Genomic DNA, 27,707 nt, shown 5'->3' on the forward strand with positions numbered 1-27,707 from the left:
ATATATACATACATACATACACACACACACACACACATATATATATATACATACATACATACATACACACACACACACATATATATATATATATATATATATTACTACAGAATTGGTTCAGAGTTGGAAACATCTTGAAAAAAAAGTGTATTTTTCCACAAACTGTGTAGGCCTATGCTTGCAAATTGTATAATATCCAAGGTAAACATTTCTAGTAATTGTGCAGTTAATTCTTATTCGTATTTTCAGAAAGTTTTGGATTATGTAGGCTATCCTCTTCCCAAATTTGTCACTAATAAAACACAAAAATAATTTAAAGAGAAGGCTTATATTGACCTTTTAAGATTTTGTTTGCACCTTGGAAATTAGGTTTTGATGTGGCAGTACAAACTTTATAATCTATCCAAAACGAAATGTTGTCTTTCATATTTCGTCTGTAACATCGTCTTTTATAATATAGCCTATATTAGGGCATAAATGTTAATTTGCAGTTTAAAATGTTGCTTATACAAAGACATTTTATTTCAACGTATTCAGTCGATTTTTACTCATCTCAGTAGGCAATATAGATAGTTTCATTCACACACACAGACGCGCGAGCTGTAGGCTAGTAGCTAAACAACAACATGCACATGTGCCGTTCATTCATTCAAACACAGAAACGCGCGAGCTGTAGGCTAGTAAACAACAACATGCACATGTGCCGTTCATTCATTCAAACACAGAAACGCGCGAACTGGAGTAAACAACAGTATGTGCCGTTCATTCATTCAAACACAGAAACGCGCGAACTGGAGTAAACAACAGCATGTGCCGTTCATTCATTCAAACACAGAAACGCGCGAGCTGGAGTAAACAACAGCATGTGCCGTTCATTCATTCAAACACAGAAACGCGCGAACTGGAGTAAACAACAGCATGTGCCGTTCATTCATTCAAACACAGAAACGCGCGAACTGGAGTAAACAACAGCATGTGCCGTTCATTCATTCAAACACAGAAACGCGCGAACTGGAGTAAACAACAGCATGTGCCGTTCATTCATCAAACACAGAAACGCGCGAGTAAACAACAGCATGTGCCGTTCATTCATTCAAACACAGAAACGCGCGAGCTGAGTAAACAACAGCATGTGCCGTTCATTCATTCAAACACAGAAACGCGCTAGCTGGAGTAAACAACAGCATGTGCCGTTCATTCATTCAAACACAGAAACGCGCGAACTGGAGTAAACAACAGCATGTGCCGTTCATTCATTCAAACACAGAAACGCGCGAACTGGAGTAAACAACAGCATGTGCCGTTCATTCATTCAAACACAGAAACGCGCTAGCTGGAGTAAACAACAGCATGTGCCGTTCATTCATTCAAACACAGAAACGCGCGAACTGGAGTAAACAACAGCATGTGCCGTTCATTCATTCAAACACAGAAACGCGCGAACTGGAGTAAACAACAGCATGTGCCGTTCATTCATTCAAACACAGAAACGCGCGAACTGGAGTAAACAACAGCATGTGCCGTTCATTCATTCAAACACAGAAACGTGCGAACTGGAGTAAACAACAGCATGTGCCGTTCATTCATTCAAACACAGAAACGCGATTCAAATTTAAACAGTCTTTTGCGGTTTACAGACACCATTTCATATCGCGATTAGAACAAAGCACTTACTGATGATCTGCAGCTGGATCCGTTGTTAGGCTACTCCAGCACGTTTGAGGTAAAATTTCCAGGATTATCACGATATTATTATTCCTCACAGCGAGTGTGTTGTCCAGCTGTTGTGGGCGTTGACTGGTTTGCATGTGTTGCTTCAGATTATCTGTGTTTGAATAGCGGCGCGCTCTCGATGGGCGTGTCACATTAGCAGATAATGAGGTGCCAGAACGATAATGAGCACAGCTGATCTCTCGCTCTTTTTATATAGATTACATAAACAGAGAATATTTGTTTTAGTTTTGAATTAGATAATTTAAAACTACACACTTAAATGATTACAGAGATATATAGCTCATGTCTGAGTGAATAGTATTCGCTGAGATTTGTATAAATTTAGAGACGTGCTTCAGAAAAAAAGTTCACGGAGACGGAGAGGCATAAAGCACTCCCTGTTTACTTTCTTTATTTTACAAAAGCACAATGTTTTATTTCGAATGTAAGTGGACACATAAAAAAGTAGACATTTAACAGCTTATTTTTTCATATTTCTTAAGTCTGTATGACCAAAACCGACGGAGTATTTTAGGTCTATTTTGCTGCTATGTAAAAAAAAACGAGCAAAACGCGCCCGCACGTTTGCCGACCTCAGGGGGTTAAAACAAAGATAAATCACAATTTAGACTTAAATCGCTATTCTAGACATTAGCATTAATAAAGTGTTGATAATAAAGGAATGAAATCATTTAGTCTTCATGTCGTAAATACATTATTTCACTGATTGAAGAATTAGAACAGAATCAGATGATTTTGCTTGATCAGATGATGAGATGATTTAGCTATTTCATTTTACAAGGCCAGCTTTTACAAGGCCAGCTTTTTCCAAACAAAATAGTAAAAATTTAAAACTTGTTCTTTTGTCGCACAACATTTTCAACTCAATATTAAATTCCACAGGGATCCTTACAACCATGTTTTAAAAAAATATTTCTGTATAGGGAACCCCATGAAGGTTTTTTCTGATATCTCTCTATCGACACAAACATATAACACTGTAACAAACTTATAATAACACTGTAAACAACTGTATAACAACACTTATTATTGCACTGTAACAATTGAATAACAACTCTGTAAAAAATGTATAACACTGAAACAAACATAATAACACTGTAAAAAAGTATAATAACAAATTTATGTTTACACTGTAACAAATATATAAAACAACTGTAAAAAATGTACAATAACACGATAACAAATGTGTAATTACACTTTAAAAATGTATAACACGTATAACACTAACATAATTACACTGTAACAAACTTATAATAACAATTTAAAAACATATAATAACAAGTGTAATAACACTGTAACAATAACAATGTAATAAACATATAATAACACTGTAAAAAGTATAATAACATGTATAACACAGTAACAAATGTACAATAACACAGTAACAAATTAATAACACTGTAACAAATGTATATTAACACTGTAAAATAAATACAATAATATTTATAACAACACTCTAAGAAATGTATAATAACACTAACAAACGTATAACACTGTATACAACTTTGACAACACGTATGATTACACTGTAACAAATGTATATTAACACTGTTAAAAAATTATATTTACACGTATAGTAACACTATAACAATAACATTGTAATACAAATGTAATGTGTACAAATATAATAGAACGTATAATAACACAAAAAAAATTATAATGACACTCTAACAAATGTATAATAACACTCCAACGAACGTATAACACTGTAACATGTATAATAACACTTTAAAATTTTTTATAATTACAGGTATAGTAACACTGTAACAATAACACTGTAATACACATATAAAAACACTGACAAATGTATCAAATCAATGTAACAAACGTATAATAACTGCAACAAGCTTATAATAAAACAAATAATAACACTGTTACAATAAGACTGTTACAATAAGACTGTAACAATAACACTGTAATGACATATAATAACACTGTAATAAACATTATAAATCTGTAAAAAAGTACATTGTAGCAAACATATAATAACATTGTTTAAAATATAATAAAAATTTAACAAATGCACAATAACACAACAATGTATAAACACACTGTAACAAACGTATTATAACACTAACTAATGTATAACACTGTAACAAAAGGTAAAAATCAATATAACAGACGTATATTAACACTGGCAAATGTATACTCAAATAACAAAGGTATAATGACACTGTAACAAACATATAATAACACTGTAGCAAATAAAAAATAACACTAACAAATATATAACAAAAGTCAAATCTGTTACAAAAAATTTACAACGTTATAGCAAAGTCATTTTTATCTATAGTATTTGGTTATAATCAATACATCTCTTATTTACATAATGTTACCACTTATGATGAAAGCATTCGTTAGTGTGCAGAAATCGAGTTGCAAAGACGAGATCACTGCATTTCAAGCCCTCAACATGTCTGTGATCGGCTACATGCTCATTACTGCAACCTTTCATGCCACGATCTAAATATAGCCTAGTGATCTAAATATAATGCTATAATCAACATTTTCCATGATTAGTTTACATTGAGAGCTGTAATAGTAATAACATGCTAAAAGTTTTTGTGAGAGTTCCACATGTACTAGCTATTTCATGTGCAAAAATGTTAGCCAATCACAGCAGTGGGCATTTACACAGAAGACACGCCCCTTCAAACAGACCCTTTAAATCAGAGGGCTAAAATCAGGGTAGCAAAAAAGCCTTTTATTTCTAAATTATGACAATTTTTTTATGTCAAAATCAAACTAACATTATAAGTGCACCCCAGGAAACATCATAATACAATAGGACTATAAGTCTAGTATTATTGCCATTAATGAATATGTCAAAATTAATATAATACAGTCATTAGAAAATCATTTCCAAGATAATCAGTATTCAGCTTTATGCAAAGCTATCTTAATGTTTCAATATTAGTGCTTTTCTAGCTGGCATTGTATTACATCAATTCAATTGAGGCAGACTTGCATATCTACAAAAATCCATTATTAACTACAGTTTACAAAAGTCTTATCCGGCATTGTCAGCAAAACTGAAAAAAAAAAAAAAAAAAAAAAATTTGCTGAAGGCCATCATTTCCCAAAATGATACAGAGCTGGAAAGTCCCACCGTAAATATTTGATCCTGTTAGTTACAGTGAACAGGAGGATGTGTTTTCTGGTGATAGTATAGAATGAATCTCCTCGAAATCATTCAAAAGAGGTCAGAAAGATTGTTTCAGATCGGAGGCAATTTACTCTGCTTTTGCTTGTTCACTTCTTATGACTCCATATTTATTTGCATTATAAAGGGTTTTATTTATTTTCTCTGGGGTTACATTTACAATGTTCCGCCCTGTAGCAGAACCATTTCTCAGAAACACGTCTCTACATACTCTAATCTAGACATTCTGGGTTACTCTAATGACACTTAATGCTATATATTTGACTTATGGCAGGAAATACTTACACTAAGGGGTCTCTTATAAGATGGTGTGGCAGTGAAGAAGATTTGTGCCACAACATTGTTTGTTTTACTTTCACTTTCCCTTTGCGTGAATGGGTGGAGTCAGAGTGTTTCAATTATGGTCAAGACCCGTCAGTATGTGACGTTTTGGGGTGAGACTGTTATTTGCATGCAAGGTTTGTCAGTAGTGAGTGAGAGAGTGATGGATTATTGTGGAAAGATGGCGGCTTGTCACTCTGATGCTTCCTGTGTTTGATGTCTGGTGCGTTGTAAAGTTTGACTGAAGTGTTGCCCTTCTAGACCGACTGTTTTTGAGCTGTTCTGAAGACAAGTCAAAGCTGCTTATCCACCTATCTTGGCGTCTGACGATGACCCGTGATGCTCTCTAGCTGCCTTCATTCCTGCAAACTTGGTCAGTACCTCTGTGCCGCCATTACACACACTACTACACACGCACCCACTCTCATACCTTTCACATTTGCGCATTCTGTTAATGTGCGAATATATACTTAGTGTTTTTTCCCTAATTGTTGCTGCCTGTTAAAATGATTGTTTGATGTTGTTGATTTATGAAATGTTTATCAAATGTTTACTTTTTTCACTTTTCTTTTTTATGGAGAATTTGTGAATGAATGTGGACACTTGTAACAGGTGGTTACTTTTTGCTATCATGGGTTAATTTAAATTTGGACTGGTTTAGTCCTGTCTGGTGCCCGAAGTTTTCTTTAAAATAATTTATTTATGTTAGGACGGCCACCACCGTTACAATGGATTTTAAGAAATGTTGAATATGACTCTCAGTCTGTGTATAAAGCACATTGCATCTGAGTTTAGTTAATTCTTAATTGAATGTCATGACATTTTGGTGCATCCACAAGGTCATAAAGCATTTCTCCATTAATAAATAAGACAAATCCATACAAAATTTATACTAATTCGTACCAACAATAAGCTTCTAATTAACAGATTTGACTGTTACAGTAATTTCTGTGTGGACAAATAATATTGCTAGATCATATAAAGCCATTTTAGAGAATTGTTTCTAGATTTCTTTGCAGTAGGTTGTGGGGGCCTTAGGCCAGTTTTTATTTTAGCAAAACAACACTCTTGTGAAGAAAGCAAGGTCCAAATAAGTGATTTACCGAGTCTGGTATGGAAGAACTTGACTGGCCTAACTGGACACTGGATAGATACATGAATTAGGTTAGGTTTTTTGGCCATATAGTGTATCATAAGGAATTGCTGCCAATTATTCATGGACGTTTTTGTGACCTGCAAGAATTAAATGTTATTCACTGTAAGATTTATCCTGAAAACTTGTTTAGCTGTTCTTCATCTTTACCAAAGCCTTTACCGTAAATAGCCAGAGAGCAGCTGTTTGTTAACCTGACCTGATTGTGATACGCAGTCTGGATACTCTTCACATTCTATTACAAATCTAGCCAAATATTTACCAACCTAAACTAGATTCTCCCTGAAGTTTCTTAATATGAGAGCCATATGTTTACAGTGACATTTGGACAGATAGTCTGGCCAGGTAACACAAAAATAAGAGCTCATCTTGGGGCCAATTACTGCAATGCATGTTTCAAGTTGTATTTTTGCAAGCTAAAATTATAATGGTATGGCCATAATTCATTGAACAAAGATAAAGATTTTTGCAGAACTCTTCAGACGTGTTGCTATTGAATTAAACACCATCTGGACACCCCCCCCCCACACACACACACACACACAAAATGCTCTTACTAACTGATCTTGAATAGTTTCAGTTCAAATAATTTGATACATTCTGCTTTTGCAATGCTCATAAATGTTGCATGTGTATAATCTGTGATGTAAACAAACTGTGGAAAAATGCAGAGTCTGATCAAAGGACCATGGAGGCCTGAAACACAAATGTGAAAAGGAAGGTCAAAAGGTCATTAAAGGTCTAAACCCAATAGCTGTGAATCATATAGAATGTCTAAAATACCGAATGCCTATCTATATTGGCCGTTTCTAATTTAATGGAACTGGATAGTTAACTGACTGCATTCAGCCACATTTCATTGCTATTCTTTCATCCGCTGAATCACATAAACATTATTGTGTGAGTTATCTTAGGCAGCAAAGGAAACATCTACACTGACTGATTTCACATTATATGTTCAATTTGAACTCAGCAGAATGAACTGTGGGGATTCAAGCAGGTAGAAATGAAATAAATGAGATGAGATGAGTAATATTGAATATGCATTGTAAAAGCCAGTTTTGAGCAAATAGAAGAAAAATCTGATATTGGTGGAAGAATTTGAATGGGATTTATAGAATAATGTGCAGGTAGATTATAAACTCAGAATCCAAAGCTAAGTTAAGAAAACTCGGATGCTTTGATAAATCAGGGCTTTTAGACTTGCAATTATTGATTACTTGTAGGCCTTGTAGGCTCACTATTGGCCAGCATCACACACATGACCAGCGTAAGCCTATTTTCTGACGTACAACCCAGAAGCGTTGCACTGTTACACTAGGTGAACTCACTTAGAGGGCCACACAGAGGAAAATTAATAGTTGAATAAAGTCGTTATTTTTGTTAGGTTTTTTTTTGCACACAAAAAGTATTCTCGTCGCTATTAATAACGTCGTTATTAATGTCGATGTCTTTAATAACTTTATGGGCGGGCAAGTTTCAATTACAATAGAAGCCTATATGGAGGAGTGAGACAGCTCTCAGATTTAATCAAAAATATCTTAATTTGTGTTCCGAAGATGAACGAAAGTCTTACGGAGTTGGAACAACACAAGTGTGAGTAATTACTGACAGAATTTTCATTTTTGGGTGAACTAACCCTTTAAGTGCCCTTTCAGCAAACAAACTGCAAATGACTGAGAGAAACGGCACATTCCAAACTATAAATGATGCCTTCACAGGGCACTTTGCAGGGAGAACAATCAGCAGCCATGTTGTAGTGTCATTCTAAACAGATGTGCAAAACATAACCACTTCAAAGTTCTCTTTGAACATTTTAGTAGAGTTCATCTGATGGACACTTTGCTCCTCATCACCTCTCACTATATAGGGATCAATCGGCATAAATCAGCAAAAGGTTTGTCAGCGTAAATTAAACCAGCTGCACCTGCAAACATACTCTGTACCGTAATTAAAAATCTGTAAAAAGCCTCTCATCTCTGTAGTTTTACAGTATTTCACAATTGCTAAAACACATTTCTTGAAACCTTCACCCATATTCTCAAAACTTTAAACACAAACCCCAGTCTTTAAACTACATTCACAAAACCCCTGACTCTTCTGGCAAAATCAAACACTTGCCTCAAAACCATTTGATATGTGCTCAAAATCAAACAATGCTTTCAAAACATAAACACAGCCAGTCAATATATAAACACTCATCAGCATTCATTAGACACGACATCAAAAAATTGACAACACAGCATCCAGGGCATGTAGTTACAGATTTTTTTTTATTTTTTATTGCATATAGAAAATTATTTTGCCATAAATAAAAGTAAATAATTCACAACTCAGTACAGCACATATATTGCATACTGTAAGTACTACAAGTAATACAGTATGAATTTCTGTATTTTTCATATTTTCAACAAAGACAACTCTAAATGAAAAGCGTATTACACAAAATATTGTGCAATTGCAAAATCAAAGTCAATGAGAGACTTATTCTGCCTCAGCATCCCGTCTTCGTGCTGGGTCCGGCCAGAGGACTTCGTCCACATCACATGCAATGTTGTCCCTTCCTAGGCAACGTGGGAAGAACCCTCTCGTGTGCCGGATCCAGCCTTGACAACACTCCACACCTATGTCATCACGGGCCAAATTCATTGCCTGTAAAAGATTTACTCTTTTATATGGGTTACGGTCATAGACCTTCCATCGCCACGCAGAGAAAAAACTCTTCTATTGGGTTGAGGAAAGGGCTGTTTGGTGGAAGGCAAACATTGACGAATCGCTGGTTGATGTTGAACCACTCACGCATTCGGACACCACGGTGAAAGCTGACATTATCCCAAACCACAACATAGACAGGATGCACTGCCTGCTGAGGATCCTGCTCACGTTCAAACAAAAAATCCCGAAGACCACCCAGAAATGCAAGAAGATGGTCAGTGTTATATGGCCCCAGGGTTGCATGACGGTGGAGAACCCCCCCATTGCTTATGGCTGCACATAGGGTGACATTGCCACCACGCTGCCCAGGGACTTCCACAATGGCACGTTGGCCAATTATGTTCCAGCCTCTCCTTCTCCTCTTCGCCAGATTGAACCCTGCTTCATCTACAAAAATATATTAGTGGGGCCTTTCCATGGAATCCATTTCAAACACCCTCTATATATAAAAGAGATAAATAAATAGTTTTGTAAGTGTTACAGAAAGACATACTTCTGTATATGCACTCCTGATTTACATACACTATAATATAGTGCAGTTACAGTAACAGTATAGGACAATAACTGTAGACTACAAACTTGTACTGTAAGCATCAATGCTCAAAGGGTACTCTGTACACTTGCTTCATGCGTACCCTGTTGCGATGGAGGACACGGCAAATGGTAGAAAGGCGGACACTGTTGATACCTTCAAAGTTTACATTGTCTTCTACAAGTCTTTGCTGTATTTCACGCAGTCGAATGACATTGTTTTGACGGACCATATCAACAATGAGAGCCTCTTGCTGTTGGGAGAACAAAGGAGTCATTCCACCCTCATTTGGTAGTCTTGCAATTCTACAAAAGGGAAAATGCTCTTACAAATGTATACATACAGAAACAATAGTAATGGACATCGCATTCATATGTATAATGTATTGTAAATCTTTTTTTCTTTTTTCCCCACTCCCCTTTCTATTGACAAACTGATGTACTATATCAAATGTATACAGTAAACTTTCAGTCGCACAAATTAGAAAAACAATACATTTACCTGTTCTCTTCTCTGAATGTCCAGATTATGGTGGCCACAGAGAATCTCGACAAATTGGGTTGTACTCTTTGTCCTGCTTCCCTCATTGTCATTCCATGAACAAGAACATGGTCTATCACAGTTGCCCGAATTTGATCTGAAATTACTATTCTTGGTCTTGCTCTTCGTTGTCCTTGTACTCTTCCTCCTCATCCACCACCTCTTTCTCGAACTCTTCCTCCTCTGCCTCTCACATTATTTCCATCCATTGTGGTATCAACACTCAATGTACTTGGGCCACCTGTACTGGCTTATATTCTAGACAACTGATTTGATCACATCATGAGAAACAAGTGTGAACAATTTTGAGTTGTTGTGTGTAAACGATGACAACTGTGTTGGAGTTGTGTTTAACTTTTGCCACATGTATTTACCATTTTGCAACACAGTGCAAAATGTGTTTTAGTGAGTAAGAATGTTTAGAGTTTTGCAAAAAGAGTGGATGACATTTGCAAACAGTGTCTTAACTACCTGAACTTGTTTAAGGTTTTGCCTAAAGTGACTGATTCGACAAATGGGGTTAGGTCACTGAGCATTGGGTTCAGAGAATGGATTTTAGTGTTTTAGCAATTCAAAAATACTGTATTAAAGTCTCAAATTTAGTATTATTATAAAAAGTATTATTATTTACTTTTTAAAACAATTTATTATTTACTATGTTGTTTTGTAGGTGGTAATTGGTATAATTGAATTAGAAGCATACTCAGTGACATTTTATTTAATAATGGAACACATTTAATTTCTATAAGACATGATCACTTCTGAACGAGAGAGAGAGAGAGAGAGAGAGAGAGAGAGAGAGAGAGAGAGAGAGAGAGAGAGAGAGAGCGAGAGAGAGAGAGAGCGAGAGAGAGAGAGAGAGAGAGAGAGAGAGAGAGAGAGAGAGAGAGGGGGGGACAGAGGAGCAGGGGGTTTGGGGGGAAGAGGGGAGAAATCAAGTTTTCAGTTTAGCCACAATCCATCTAATCAGGCTATTGGTATTCAGGTCTTCTTCCCAGCTGCAGGCCATCTATTATTGGAATATTGTAACATTTAACGGCCGAGCGGGCCTTAGCTATGGTTACACGTGCATCATATCAATAGATTCCAGTTGAGCATCCAGTTGAGTTGAGCACATAGAAGGCATAATATTCCATATGCGTTTTTTTTTTTCAGCTTGCATATATTAATACTGAACAAAATAATCTAGGCAAGGCAACATTTATTTCTAAAGCACATTTAAAACCAGCCAGTGGTGACCAAAGTGCTGTAAAAAAAATCACAGTATAAAACAACATATAGGTTCAACTATTGATTCAAATGCCAAATAAAATAAATATGTATTTAATGAGGCTTTAAAACTAGCCTTCATCTCTGAATGTATTGTTTGACACTGAATATATATTTACACACTATCGGAAACATCACCTGTGCATATCTCATTTTTCTCTCGGTGTCTGAAATTGTTAGTAGCCTTTATGTCACCATTTCAAATTACTCACAAATGTCTACAAGGAAACAAGAGACAAATGTTTTTTATCAAAGCCAATAAGATTCATAAATTGATATTATGCATAAATGCGCTCATAAACTGCTATCCATTAGCCAAAACACACAACAAACTATTGCTGCTAAATTCCATTCTGGAAAATGAGTGTGTGAGATGCAACTGTGAATGAATCTAAATTTGCATTTATTTAAGGCTGCTATGATTAATATTCATTTTGTGTTGTTCTCACTCAGATCTTTTAATGACTTGCCAGGCTGTTATGATTCCTCTGCTCAGAGAACAGACCCCCCCCCCACACACACACACACACCCCACACCCCACACCCCACACACACACACACACACACACACACACACACACACACACACACACACACACACACACACACACACACACACACACACACACACACACACACACTACCACCACCAGCAGCATCTGATAATTAGATAACTGTCAGTCACAGTAATAATTCTAGCCCTGATATGGACATCAATCTTTGTTTTCCTTCAACCTTCCCTCCAAATATGTCACACATGGTTTGTCATTGTTGCGATAGTGTATGCATATTTGTTCTAAGCTGTCTAAAATTATAGTTGATCTCTGTTTTATGTGTATAGACGTGTGAAAATGAAAGATTTAGCATGAAATACTGACTTTTATTATCTCTAAAAGTAATGTCCAATTCTATTGTCAATTAGCTATTAAGCGGTGATATGAATAGATAATCAAGTCTGTTGTAAATAAATCCTTTACCGCAAACACGATCCAGTGTTCAATTCCCAATGCTTCGTTCCATTTGTGGCAGAGGTCACAATAACAAGTAGGAAGAAGTTGCTCATAACATGTTTTGAATACACATGCATCATTAATTTGCGCGTGAAATGAACATCTTCAGAAGCACAAACCACCAGAGGCCATAAATGACTCATTATCACCTTTGTACTAGTTCAGAATAGCACCACATGAGACTCCAAGATGTCCTGATCAGGGAGCTGAAGGAGATCTAGGCGCTTTCTGGCAGATGGAGCAAGCTGAAGATAAACACCTTCGGGTGTTTGTTCATCAGAAAGCACTCTCGCTCACAGCTGCATCACCCACTCTGCAGCTGCATTAGCATGGTGGCCCCTGAGGATGTGTGGACGATCGCAGACTCTGAGGGCCTTTTAGAAAGCACTTTGCTTGGATTCAGGTCTGGCTGCTGAGCCAGCAGCTCTATCAGCTTAAAAAGATCCTATGCTGGTGTGTCTCGGGGAAGCTGCTGCTGGGATGTGCTGTAGTGATGCATTGAAGAGGAAGAAAGACGAGTCACTCCGTTCTGTGCTCAATCTGAAATTCTGCTGTTTGTTTATTTATTTATCGTCCCTCCCTCCTCTAATGGGCTGTTTGGGTTGAGTGGTGGGGCAGAAAATTGTCTTTGTGCTCCCATAGGTCTCTGGGAACTGCAAGGCTGTATACCAAGTTGGAGATCAGAAATAATGTGGTAAAAAAATATAAAATATTGTCCACAATTCATTTGTTGCCTTAATATTATTGCATTACGGTGATTGTACAATCAAGAAAATATAGTCTGGGTTTCCTCTCAATATATCATGATTTAATCACTTTCACGTTGTTCCAAACCTGTATGATTTTTTTTCTTTTCACGAGTTCACACTTACAAATAAGTCTGATGGAATAAATGGTATGCATATTTGGCGTGCTGTCCGAGGAGAGGGCTCCGGGCTCGGTATTCGGCCCGAACCCAGAGTACTCCCCCCGTATTCCTGGCTGTAAAAGAGGAGCCAAGGGTGAGGAGTCGGGGTGGTGGAGGGATGCTGGAAAACTGTCAAGGAATGTTAGGTGAGTTGACAGAATGGATATATATGCTTCCTGTCATGCTGATTAGGGTAGACGTAATTGTTTGATGACAAGTAATTTGGATTGGTTATCTGATCGTGCTCCTCCCGAACTTTGTTTATAAAACATCATATGTGGAACATGATAGAAGATACTTTTAAAATTGCTTACACACTATAAAAGTGGTACCTGAGGCCCACTCAGTGAAGCCATTTACTCATGTAATCCGAGCCTGCAAGCACATTATCAGCTTTACACTCAGTTTGCAATTGTAAAACAAACTTTTCACCGAACTCTAAACACAGTTCTCAACCACTCAAAATGACCCGCTCTTGTGTTTTTTTTTTGAAAACTGCGATTGAAATGCCACTCTCATTTACTGATTACCTACACCCAGTGATCATGTGTGAAAACATTTATTTCTAATTTGTTCACTTAGAAATCAAAAACTCATTGTTTCAAGAAACAAATAATTTTTTTTCTCTCTCTCCAATAAATTGCATTTCTGTTTAATTTGTAAATAGATACTGAATATGCATACAGATCAAGTCACCACTATTTCCATAGCGCTTTATATAACAAGACAATAGTAACACATTTAAATTTTCCTTAAAAGCAGCTCTAACAAGGCAAAAGTGTCATTATTCTGCTCAATAACTGTACAATTAATCAATTGTGCAACAATTGTACATACATACATACATACATACATACTTGTATGTGTGCACTGCACATACATGTAGCCGTGGGTGCTGTGACAAACGCCTGTGCACTACACAGCACTCTGAACAAGCAAAATACACAAGATAGTGTTTTAAATTTTTCACATCCGTGTGTTTGACGTTTATATGGCTAATCAATTGATGGTTTGTGTGTATAGTTACTATGCAAAAACACAAATTTGAGGGAAAGTCATGCAGGTTCAGAATATCATAATGAGGGTGCATCATAAATAATGACAGATGTGTGCATGTGAATTTAATATAGGTAATAATATTGGATATATTAGCCTTCATTACCCAGCGGAATGAAGATTACCAGTATGATCACATACGCGGTCAGAGAACCGGCTGACGCAAGTCTGCTTTGGGCTAATCATAAAGTTCTTATGGAGATGACGTGATTACTCATTGCTGTTTACATTAAGCTTTTTAATAGTTTTTCTATGTAAAAATGCGCAAGATGATCATCTTTGACCGTTGCACCACGTCTCTCAGCTTTTTTAACGTGTCACGCTCGAGATCCAGCCTTCTTTTCCATTCATCAGCGCTGTGGCTCTGCAGTTGGATAGCCTACTATTATGCGTGTCTCGTATTTTTAAGAGCAAAAACGTGTTCTGTTTGATCATCCCCTTATGCTTTCAACACAGATGTCAAAAACATTTTTTTCAAATTGAACAGATAGTGAAACTAAAGCGCCTCTCCTCCTGCGGGCGGATAAAGACAGTTTAAAGATCCCTTCCGATGACTGACATCACAGAATTTATTGGTATTTTGGAGCTGATGTACAGTATGAGTGGTCTGTCTCTTACCGGTAAAAGCCAGACCGTCATTGCTTGTGATGTGTGAACAACATATTTGTGTATTTTCCGGTAATGTCATTCTGGCAATTTTGCGGTAATTTTCTGTGATTGCTGTGTGAAAGGGGCTAATGACAAGCATGAACACTGTATTACAAAAATATCTCAATATTGAGAGACACTCATACTCTTCTGATTTGAGAAAATTCTCCATTTTTGATTGATTTGATATCAGTTTTCAAAAAAATAATTCCCAGTGAATATCTGATTTTCAAAAGATTCCTTGAATCTGAAATTACTTCTAAAACCCATCTGATATATTTGTTACTTTACGGATGGAATGATTTTTAGCAATTTCAAGAAATATAAAGCAAAAACTGCATTTTAAGGAATTTTGCAAGCTAGTCAAAATGCCCTATAGGAGAAATGTCAACGGCACATATTGGTAATTTATTCCAAAGGTAGAAAACCGTATTAAAATGTAATTTATGCTGTTCATTAAGTACATACCAACCTGTCTCAATGACTGACTCACTGCCATCAGATAAATGGATTCCTGTGCATGTGAAGGACTGACAGCAGGCTTGTCTTCTGGCAGTTTGGTGGGTCTGCCATTTCCCAGACTAGGCCTGTCAACCCGAGCCACCCACACAGAATTCACTTAATTGCTTTATCACAGCTCTTGTCTGAGGTCAGAAATGGAGTTTCCCCAAGCCAAGAGATGGAATTATTAAACGGAAGGAACACAGAAAAAAAAAATCAATTTGTGCCAGAGCATGTCAGATCTTCTTGTCGACAACTTGTTTTGGCCATTTAAGGCCCTTTCACACTGGACGCGATTTTGACGCACGAATAATTCGCGCGATGGTTTTATTTTTTGATCAGCTGTTGTGTAATGAGTGCTTACACACCGAACGCGAATGTGCTGCGGCGAAAAAACGACTTTTTTTTTTTCCGCTTCGATGTCGATTTTTTTTTTACTTTTGCGGCGACAGAAAAGGCTTCAGCCAATCACACACAGTGGATTGTTTATTTTATTGCATGTAAACGTAGCCCTCACCTCAGCAGACTGCCAGACGCTGCTCCGGACCGATTGGTTCCCTGAAGTTAGTGGTTTGTCTCGGCAGATGCGGTGCCACTGTCTGAACGAGCTCCTCAAATTGACCCTATTTCGCACGCGAACTATTCGCTTTTTCGTTTCGCTTTTTCGTGTACGCGTCCGGTGTGAAAGGGCCTTTAAACTGAGAAATTTAAACAGCAAATTGAAGAGAGAATGGTTTTATTTTTAGGGTTCATGGTAAATTAGTTTTTTTAATAAAATGCTCTTAAGGGACCATTTCACCCAAATATGTATATATAACTAGTATCAAGATTCATTTAAACTTCCTTGAAAAAATTTTACAAGAAAAAGGGGGGAAATCCTGAACTTTTTTTCCCCCCACCAAACAGAAGTTTGAAGTTGTACTTCCTCACAGTTGCCAAAGCCTGATAGTACGTAGACCCTCCAGCAATTTATTCAGTTCTTACCTTCCTTCCAAAGAGGATTAATCAAAAGAGCTAAAAGCAATCCTCAAGAGAGGTTATTAATTGCTGTACGATAACCAAAATTCCCACTGAGCAGAAGGTGTGACTTTTTAAACGAGACAGACTTGTTTACAGCCCAGGTAATTAAGTGATTATTATCTCAAAGATATGTTTTACCAGCCTTATTGGATTTGCACGTGGTTTAGGGAGTATTGACCAGTTCTGCGGTAAAATGTCATGTTAGTTCTAATTAAAAGAAGCCTAGTAGATGCTAGAAGAACTCATTAGTAATGCTGTCTTGCTTAATCAGGGATATCGGTGGCTCTGAGGGTCTAGTGATGGTCCACACAGAACAATCTTGAGGCTATACATGCGATTCATTTTGCAGCTTTGCAGATCATCTCTGTACGAGCTACACAGATATGTTAGATGCTGAGTTTCTGGTGCACAGCATGGTTGCATGTCTGTAATATAGTACTTTCCCAATATAAATGTATACCTTTTTATGAACACAATTAGACATATGACGACCTATTCGATTTTGACCATTTTTATAATTTTCCCATTACGAATTTGTTATCAGAAGTCAATCCAAATTAATTCAATGGACCAATCACTTACTATTTTGTTTGTTGCTTCCATTTTACAAATTAATCCCATTCACTTCCATTACAGTAAATGTCTCAGTGTAACCCAGATTTTTCTTTTTTGAAAATTGATTGATTGAGAGACAAATTAAAATGATTTTTTATGGTATATCAACATCAGTATGCCTCAAGTTCTGTTTAACGAATTTAACGAAGTATGTTAAACAATGTTGCTCCAATGAGCCTCTTACTTAAAATGATAGACTACATTTCCAAAAACGTCTTTCTTCAGCTAAAGATTTGGAATAGGTTTATTTTTAGGTTTAGAGTTGGTGGTTTAATACATCAAGAACAAGCTATACTTGATATTCATAATGTGCTTCAGTTTCATACTGAGATTCAGTAACGATACAATTCTGTCACACAAACATTGTCATTAATGTACACAAACGTTTGGGGTCAGTAAGAAAATAAATTCATATTTTTATTCAGCAAGAATGCATTACATTGATCAAAATATGTTTATTCATTTATGAACAATTTTATGGACAATTACATGAACCCCTTCTATCTGATTTTGAGTATTTATATATCATTTTCCATGGCATACAGTATTTGTTATGAGAAAGGCAATCCAGATTAAATCTAACAGCTTTGATTTTCTGTTCAGTCCTCTAATAAACAGTCCTGAAAGTTTGTGAGTCATGCCTGACCAAGGACAGCACTGACTTTCCCCCAGGTGTTTCCATGGTTACACAAATAAAATAAAAAATCTGTCCATCCATTTCTTTTACTTGCCTGCAATAATAATTTATGCCTTTAAAGAATGTTTTCTAATTTGCATCATTAATGCTGATGATGGCTTTGATTCATTTTGGGTAAGAAATTACGCTTCTTGCCCCAACCCCCCAAATTACTTTCTATGTGTGCCTTTTTCTTTACAAAAACAACATAAAAAATGATAGAAAAAAAGGAACATAAATGAATGGTATTATTTCAAACTGTCGCTCTCTATCTATTTACTCTGAGAAGGAAAATGTTCCCCACAGGTTCATCTCTGCACAACAGAAGGTGTTTTCTGAGGATGGTCTGTAATAAAAAATGCCCTGCATCCACTTAGCGAGGTTAATAGCCACACACTGCAGTATAACCTCCGTGTTATGAATTAGTATAGTCTCTCCCTCAGCTGCAAGCACAGCTCATATGGAGCTTTGCTATAGAAAGAACCAGGAAATGATGAGATTGGATTTGGCTAGAGCTCAAACGAAGTCCCGCCTAAATCCTCAAGGCCCTGCTGAAGTCTCCTCTGGGTAAGCTGGTGTTGGCAGTCTACCAGTCGCCAAAGGAGGGTCCTCCATATATGTACAGCTCCAGTGACAGATGGTGGTCGTGTTGCTTGTTTTTTCCCCTCTATGCCTGATATAACTCTACTAATCATAAAGAGAAAATTTAAAACAATTATTTACAACTGATTTTAATCAAATCAAAGAGATCCATAAAAAAAAACACATCACTGGATTTTTGTTATTTTTATAGTGTTAATTAGGGCTATTTTTAGGTAAGCTGATGTAACATATATAATTTTTTATAAAAATATTGCATGTGATACTGAGGATCTCTGAAATTACCACAAGATAGAAGACTTACTGTATAATATTGAATAAGTGAGAGAAAAAAAAATCCCAGTTAAGCCTGATGATTGGGCTAAAGGACCCCCATGGAAAATGTAAGAAATATATAGCAGTAAATTGTTTTATATTGCAGGAAATAGATCTGCTGTGAAGTCATTGTTAATGTTTTCACTTCCAACTGAGGTTCAGTATATTATTCTGCCACACAAACATAGTAATTGATAACATAAGCTACCGATCAGGTGAGATGAGGTACTTAAAAAAAAAAAAAGGAAATTAATTATTTTGTTCAGAAAGGATGCATTAAGTGACAGTAAATACATTTATAATATTACAAAAGCTTTCTATTTCTGTTCATTTTAACTTTCTGTTCATTAAAAAATCTGTAATATTTTTGTAGAAATTGTGAACAGCACAACTGTTTTCAAATTTGATAATAATAATAATAATAAGTTTCTTGAGCAGAAAATCAGCATATTAGAATGATTTCTGAAGGATTATGTGACACTGAAGACTGGAGTAATGATGCTGAAAATTCAGCTTTGCATCACATGAATAAATTACATTTTGAAATATATTTTTAAGTGCTGCTTCGCAAACGACACTTTGGGGAACGCCTCCAGTGCGATAGTGTCTGAAGCATGTGTGTAACTAGAACAATCTCGGTTGGTGTTGAGTCTTGGCGTCAAATGTGATGGTGTACAATAACAGTGTTAGCTTCTGCTCTTCAGCAATCGTTCTGTGTGACTTGTCAGTCTTATTTGGTGTTGTTTGTCTTACTATGGATAGCATTTGTAACACAGTTCGTTGTTGTGGGAAGAAGGAAGCGTGTATTATAAATAAATAAACAAATAACAAAATGAAAGTAAATATAATAAAACAGATAACACATACAATAAAACAGAAACAAAACAGCATAAATCCAGTCCTTTCCTCTCTCGTTCTTCACTGACATCGCTCCTTCTTTTATGGCCTCTGCTCTATGGCCAAAGCTGCTGAGAGCTGGCCTTTTTCAGCTCTCAGCAGCCAGCTCCGTTGTCTCCATTCAGGGATCGGAAGCCCGCTCTGCGGCCTCTTCCAGGATGAGAACCTGACGCTATAATTATCTGGCTCTGAGGAGTTAGATGTTCTAAGCATCAAGGCAGAAGGATTAGAGGACTCGCCACCTCATTCCCCTGCATTTGAGGAGCTGCTGGAGGTTGTGACTAGCATTGGCAAAATTAAATATCGACTGGCCAACAGAAAAAGCTCGGTCACAGCCTTCACGTTGGAGTCTGCCTTTCTTTCCCGATCTACGAGGTGTCACGGTTGTTGAAAAGGCCGTTCTCATCGAGATTATCTTGCCCGACATAAATATTTCTTCCGTGTACACCGTGAAGAAATGTGACGTCATGACACAACAGCCCGGTCTCACCCCAAAACGTCACATACTGACGCGTCTTGACCATTCGGCAACATACGACGAAAAAGGTACCCTTTAACGTCCATATGAGACGCAGACATAAGCGCACCAGCAGCGCCTTCTAGCGGTACCCTACCGCATACCTAAACCCAACCATTCCTGAATCGTCACATATGGACGTTAAAGGGTACCTTTTTCGTCGTATGTTGCCGAATGGTCAAGACGCGTCAGTATGTGACGTTTTGGGGTGAGACTGTGTTAGACACAACACCAATCGAGATTGGTCTAGTTGTTTGGACTAGTCTTGTTCCCGTCTCAGGGATTACTCGTTATTACTTTTTTTGGTCAAATAAATTCAGCCTTGGTGACTTTTGTCAAAAACATTAAAAAAATCTCACAGACTTTTGAATTTTAGTGTAAACAGTATTAATCAACAGTTGACTACCTTTTAGAAGCAGCCATCACATCAGAAGTGCACCTGCATTGCCATACTGCATTGTAGGTTTTTGGCCAGAAATTAAAAGAAGAAAAGCCATGCATACTGAACACCATAACATGTTTTGCAGTTTGATAATTTATCATCGACATCCAAAAATGCTTTGGCCTTTCTCCTCTCTTTCATCTCTCTCTCTTCTCTCCTCTGTCCCTTTTGATCATCGCAGGCCCGTTCTTGACGGTTCCTTGACCCCATTGATTTTGGCTGTGTCTGCCACTGAGGGTGGCAGGGAGCAGAGGAGCTCATCTGCACCCGATCCGCTCTTTAATTAGAGATTCTCTCAGCCAGAGTTCCTCGGCCTGATGCAACAGGATTTCAAGGAGGTTTTGCTAAGGAAGCTGAAAAGCTAATTGCTGTCGTGCTCTCACTGTCGGAACTGTCGGCATGAGAAGTGGGGAAAGAGAAGCCCAATTCATCTCTTTTATGTATGACAGTCATAAGACAGGGAAAAACGAGGAGAACAGATGCTAAGAGATTTGAGAAACATGCTGGGTTTGAGATATCCTACCTGAAGGAACCTCAAGTCCAAAGAAACTCTAGAAATTATTTGAAGTGTTAAATGTAGAGCAAATGACTGTTATATTGTTGGGTTTATGTTTTGAATACTCATAATAGGGCTTTAAACCACTGCAGTTCTCCATTCAGACAGACATTGTTTCATGTTCTGTGCAGCTACAGCTCACATAGAAGCGTGTGAATGAGATACAGATGAGACACCACTTGACTAAGGCAGAAGTGGTTTTTCTAAATTACTCTATGGTTAGTCCCCTGTTCATGTCATCTCTTCAACTCTGACTGTTGAGCTTATCCAGTAATTACAGTTTTAATTGAAACAATTACCTTGATTTAGTAAAGGAGACCTCTAAACCTTGAGGGCCCTCTCTTCACTAATCAAAATTACAGTCGCCAAGACTCAGGCAACAAACAAAGATGTTGATCATATGGATTCCTATTGTAATGACTGAAATAACCGCACCTCAATAATGTATTGTAACTATTGTAACTGTACATGTATCTGCCGGTTAAAGCTGCAGTTTTTCCTCTTTGTCGCCATCTCTGTTCGAAATCTGCAATTGCAGTTATTCGCGGAATTATCAACTTTACATGGGTTGTGGCTCGGCACAGCACAGTGTGGATGAATCCAATGTTTTAAGGAGAATGTGCGGCTGTCAGTCACTGCGCCGGTGTGGATACTGTCATTCAGAATCACAGATTCTACTTTTTGGAAGTATGACCAACATAATAATTTTCACTGGAAAATGTAATCTGAACAAGTAAGTAACATAGTTTGTTCTGACCAACTAAGGGGAAAAAGCATTGCAGTAAATTGCGCTTATCATATCAAGTCAAACCGTGCAAATTATACTTTGTTTTCAAATTGTTAATAATAACAACATCCGCATTGCGTGACTATGTTTAATGCTCTTCCGATATTTATCCTTGTTTTCGCATGGGCCCGGTTGCAGTCTCTTTTTTACTGTAGCCACTCCGAAGTCCGTAGTCTTTTGCATTTTACAACGGGTGAATCTCCAGTTGTAACTGGTGATTGTCGTTTGAACCTTTCTGGATACGCCATCAAATTGATCATTTTATATCAAGTGCTGTGAGAAAAGGCTATAAATCTCCAACTCTAACCTACCTCTATCCTCACACGCAACACAGATGTGTACAGATGTGACATAATGACGCAAAGACATGCTCCAATTTCCCGCAGAAATCCACCAGTACCACTTGAATTAAAAACATTATTACAAGCTTACCATTTTCAATCGAGGCAAGCAGATAATAAAGTCTGAAATAATCCAGAAAAAAGCACAAACACGGCAAAGATGCCAAGTTCAACGGCTGGAATTAGCTGAGATAGTAACGTGACCACAGACAGCAGACAAACAGCTAGTACTGACAGCAGCTGCAATCCACACACAAGTGGCCACACCCTTAATTATGCAGAACTTTAACAGGTGAGTTATATAAAATTCACCCCCTTAGCTATATAGACCAAAACCACTTTTTGCACCAGGAGAAAACTGCTGTAAAGTTAGGCATTTTAACATGGGGGAGATACAGATTTGACTCCTTTTTGCACCCAGCATCTAAGCGGCCAGTCGATGAATTGCAGTTTAAGTCACTATGTGTTGGTTTCAAGAGAGAGGCCATTTTATTAGGTACACCTTGATAGTACCTGGTTGAACCCGTTTTTGCCTTCAGAGCTGCCTTAATTATTCTTGGCATAGATTCAAAAAGGTGCTGGAAACAATCCTCTGAGATTTTGGTCCACATTGAGATTTGTCGGCTGCACATCCATAATTCAAATCTCTGAATCTTTTTTCACAGCAAAAATTGAGACTCCTCAGGCCAGGCACATTTTTTTCCAATCTTCTTTTGCCCAATTTTGGTGAGCCTGTGTGAATTGTGGCCTCAGTTTCCTGATCTTAGCTGACAGGAGTGGCACTCGGTGTGTTCGTCTGTTTCTGTAGCCTATTTTCTTCAAAGTTCGACGTGTTGTGCGTTCAGAGATGCTCTTCTCCATACCTTGGTTGTAAAATGTGGTAATTTGAGTTGCTGTTAGCTTTTTATCAGCTCCTCTGACCTCTGACGATTGGCTGATTGTACATTTAACTAGCAGGTTAACAGGTGTCCCTAATAAAGTGGCCAGTGAGTGTGTGTATATACAGGTATGGTCACACTTTAGATTAGGGTCCAATTTTCACTATTAACTAACTATTAACTACAACTTTTTCATCAATTAGTTAAGTTAGTAAGTTAAGTTAAGGTATTAGTTAAATTAAGGTATTGGGTAGGATTAAGGGTATAGGCTATACTTTATATACAGTCAATATCATAGTAATATGCATGCTAATAAGCAACTAGTTAATAGTGAGAACTGTATATATATATGTATATGTATGTATATATGTATGTATATATATATATATATATATATATATATGGTAACACTTTGGGTCCAATTCTCACTATTAACTACCGTAGTTAAAAAATTAAGCAAATACATCTGTTTTAGATGCTGTCAATGTCATGTTGAGTGTGTAAATCCAATTGTAAATTTTTCATTATTTTTTCATTTGAACTACAACCAGTATATGTTTTCATAGTGGGCAGAGCTACCTGCCAATGATTCAAGCTGCATAGAATCTTGAAAAACAAACGCATTCCTGTTGCTTGCCGCTTTTTGTGTTTGCGGCTGGAAGTGGTGAAGTTGCTTTGTTAGCCTACTGCAAATGGTTGTCAGTCTGAGCTGCCGATTACATCAGAGAGATAGCTTTTATTGCATTTTGCTTTGTTACCTTGCTCTGGGTTAGTACACAGTGTGAGAGAAAAAGAGTGAGGATGAGGATGGCATACAGTGAACCGTCTCTGTGAGCAATAACCTGAAGTGGAGGATTACCGAACAGTAATCAAACCCCTTTAAGTAAATACAAATAAACAATGCAAACCAATAAAACATGGCCTATGAAGCCACTATCAGTGCTAATTTGAAACAAACTGATCAAACAATAAGAAGTGTAGCTCATAATTCATTCCTTTATGTTCAACTGGAACAAAAGAGCTGTAATACTGAAAGATTAAGTTTCTGTTACCAGTTATTTAGGTAATTATGAGCACAGAAACTTACACAGTAGTCTCAAATTACACAGGAGTCTAAATAGCACATGTTTGAATGTTATATGTGTCGATTTACAAACTAAAGCATGTTATTAAAGTCCTGCTGTGCAGTGGTACGGAAAGAAGCGCTGAGAAGTAAATTGTTACACAAAGTTACAACGAAAAGAATCAAACTCTGATGTTGCTTGCAGTGCAACTAATTAGGACAAATCCTGAAAGCCAACATTATGGTTTTAGAAGAATAGGATGTCAGTGCTGGAGCTGGATGCTGTTTAAAGTTTAAAGAGGTTTCCCCATTCTTGTAAATATAGCAGTATATGTCAGTGTTGCTGTTTGAAGCTGTATGCTGTTAAAAATCCTGCCTCGCAGGCTGCAGATTGTGTCTTTCAAAACTGTGTCTTAAAGTAATTTGTTGCAGACAAATCACGGCTTAGTAACATATGTCTACATTGCCTACCCTGACACCACAGCCCAATCTGAACAGATTTTGTTTGAACATCATGCTAAGAGCAGGTCCAGCAGGCATTAATGCTGACGGCTGTACATTCTGTCCTTGCTGGTGATTCACTGGCTGTTTTCTAGCTTCTGGGATCATGGGGAGGAAATCAGAGCTGACAACGCTTGATGTTGTGAACAGAGGAACTAAATAAAGTGCATGGTGTTCACTGTTCATTCATTCTGTTCCTGCCAGTGGCACTTCACCATGTCCTTTCACAGTAATGCTGGCACAGACAGACTTATCACATCCAATATGTTTCCCTAGTTTAACCCTTGAGCACACAGATATTACCCCTATAAGATAGCGTACAGAATTTTAATTTGTTATCTCTTAAATGTTGCTGTGACAATTATAAAAGATAATAATGTTAGACTGATGCTAGGAAGTGTTGCTCCCAATTGAGTCTTTATTCAGGTTGTACTTAAAAAATAGCAAATTCTGACATATCCTCTGTGAGCAGCGCAGCAAATGATTCCCCCCCTGTGACATCACCTTTATGACATCATCCTAGAGCCATACTGTGTCCAAAATTGCATACTTTCTGAGTTGGTACTTCTTTTAAATAAGTAGCCTAATTACTTTACAATCAATAAGAAAGTATGGTCTAGTATATGTGTGCGTATGAATGTAATCTGTACTACATTCACTATGTTGTCATTGTCATTCACAACACTCTCTCATGGCCTCATGGGTAGTAAAGTGTCCATTGAATGTGCACTTCAGAATCTCGCCACAAGTAGCCGGCCATCTCGGTACTTTTTTCTCCTACTGTTTTATGAATACTTAGAATTCAGACATACTACTCTTTTCACATATAGGCTACTGTTTTTCTCCTGCTATATAGTAGGGAAGTATGCCAGTAGTATTTCAATTGCAGCCACTGATGCATGGCACACTGAACAAAATTAATAATTCTTATACACTAATGTTCAAAAGTTCGGGGAGAGTACGATTTTTTTTGTTTAAATACAGTGTATATATATATACTTTTAATCAGCAATGATGCATTAAATTGACCATACAATTGATAGTTACTAAAGTTTTCTATTTCAAATAAATGCTGTCCTTTCGAACTTTCTGTTTATCTGTAATGTTGTGGTAGATACTCCAAAAGGCCTCCGAAAATCACATCTGTCCATACATCATCGAGGATGAAAAAAAGTATACACTAACAGGATAACTTGTCTGTATTAACTTCTTAAGTAATGTATAAAATCAGTGCTAATATTCACTACAGGCAGCATGACTGCATGTGCGATATTTATTAATAATGCATTTAATATGTTGCCATTTAGGCTACTCTTTGACTGATAATGCTGACCAGTTAGAGGACAAGCTATGGCATAGAGTCATGCACACAGAGGTTTTACAGTGGATGATCAGACTGCTGAATAAAGCTTCTTGTCTGAGCCACCTAATCCGTGACCAGTGTTCATACGGTTTCTTTCCTTTGTGCTGTATTGCTTTGTGCTTTTTAGATATGGCAAGTAAAAAAAAGTAAATCCTTTCCCACAGTCATGCAGTTTAAGTGGTTTTCTACTAGGCCTTGCAACCGATCCAGCTTATAATTGCATAAACCAGTTTCTGCTATGATTACTGTACATGTAAGTGAAAAAAAGTGTGTGAAAACATTTTCTCTTATTCCAGTTTAATATGCAGAGACAGGCAGCTATATAGAAAGTAAGGTTCATTCCCCAGAAAATGTAAATACTGACTGACTCTGTGGTTCTGTCAAAAAATTGGTCAAGGGTGTGTTTCCCGAAAGTATCGTTAGCCAATTACGGCCAAACATTTGCTCCAACAAACATTCACAGCATTGCAAATTTGTGTTTGGAACTACAGCTCTTGACATGTGGCTATATGAGTTTAGGGTGGGAAAACGTATTATTTATTATTTATTTTTTGACCAAGGGCTGATGGGGGAAGTGAAACCTGTCCAAAACTCATAATTTTTGCATTTCCATTTGGTAAAGCCAATAATACAGTCACTTCACCTTTAGGTTTGCACTTCACCAGCTACTCAAGCAGCCCAGCCTGTGTGTGTTTTTTTTTTTTTTTCATTTGCCAGTTAACAGCTGTAAAAGCTCCATCCTTAACAATCAATTACAAGTCAAATGTCAAACCTTTTAGGCAAGAGATCTTGTATTCATTTAAGCTGTTCAAGAGCAAGATGTGATTTATTTATTTAGAAGCTCCTTTTGTAGTCATATTGTCAGAGGTCGACAAAGTACACAACTTCCTTACTTGAGTGAAAGTACAGATACTACTGGTCAAATATTACTCCGTTACAAGTAAAAGTACAGACGTACTCGTTTTTAAAAGTACCTAAGTATCAAAACTAAAAAGTCAATGCATTGTTTTATTATTGTTGCATTGTTGTATGCGATACTCACAGTACCTCATGCCTCTTGAAGCAACCTTGTAAATACACCAACCAGTTAGTAGTATCTGTGGAATTAAGAGCTTTTAGAATGTTATAAAACCTATTGAAATTAAACAACTGAATTGACGAAAAAAGTCAGCCATAATCCTCCGAATTTTTTATTTATTTAACACTCTTACTACCCCAACAAAAGAAGTACACCTCTATGTGTATCCATTCATGCACATTTGAATCAAGGGTTACACTTTATTTCGATGTCCACTTTAGACATTCTACTAACTAGTAATTGTTCAACTACATGTCAACTAACTCTTATTATATTAGTAGGCTGTATTTTTAGCAGACAGTCTACTAATACTTTAATGACAGTTAGTTGACACGTAGTTGCAAAGTTACTTATAGTTAGTAGAATGTCTAAAGTGGACTATCGAAATAAAGTGTTACCGAAACAAGTGGTCTGTAAAAATCCAACTTGCTTTAAAACTTAGCTACACAACTATAGTTGTATAACTGCCCAACAACAGAAAGACATATTTGCCATGGATGTGCACACTG

General features: G+C 37.1%; 1 protein-coding gene across 2 annotated transcripts in view; it reads left to right on the forward strand.

The window, feature by feature from the left end:
- LOC307002052 (uncharacterized protein) overlaps positions 1-27,707 on the forward strand; it is a 157,265-nt gene that overhangs the window by 125,797 nt on the left and 3,761 nt on the right. Inside the window, exon 2 of one of the 2 annotated variants that reach the window (XM_079619269.1) lies at positions 5,480-5,591. The exons of the other annotated variant lie outside the window; for it this stretch is intronic. Coding sequence (XP_079475395.1) covers positions 5,558-5,591 — 34 coding nt within the window. The 5' untranslated portion in view covers positions 5,480-5,557. The remainder of the gene's footprint in view (positions 1-5,479; positions 5,592-27,707) is intronic. 2 annotated transcript variants of the gene reach the window in all.

Source organism: Phoxinus phoxinus (assembly GCF_949152265.1).
Source record: "Phoxinus phoxinus genome assembly, chromosome: 7".
Taxonomy (NCBI): Eukaryota; Metazoa; Chordata; class Actinopteri; order Cypriniformes; family Leuciscidae; genus Phoxinus; species Phoxinus phoxinus.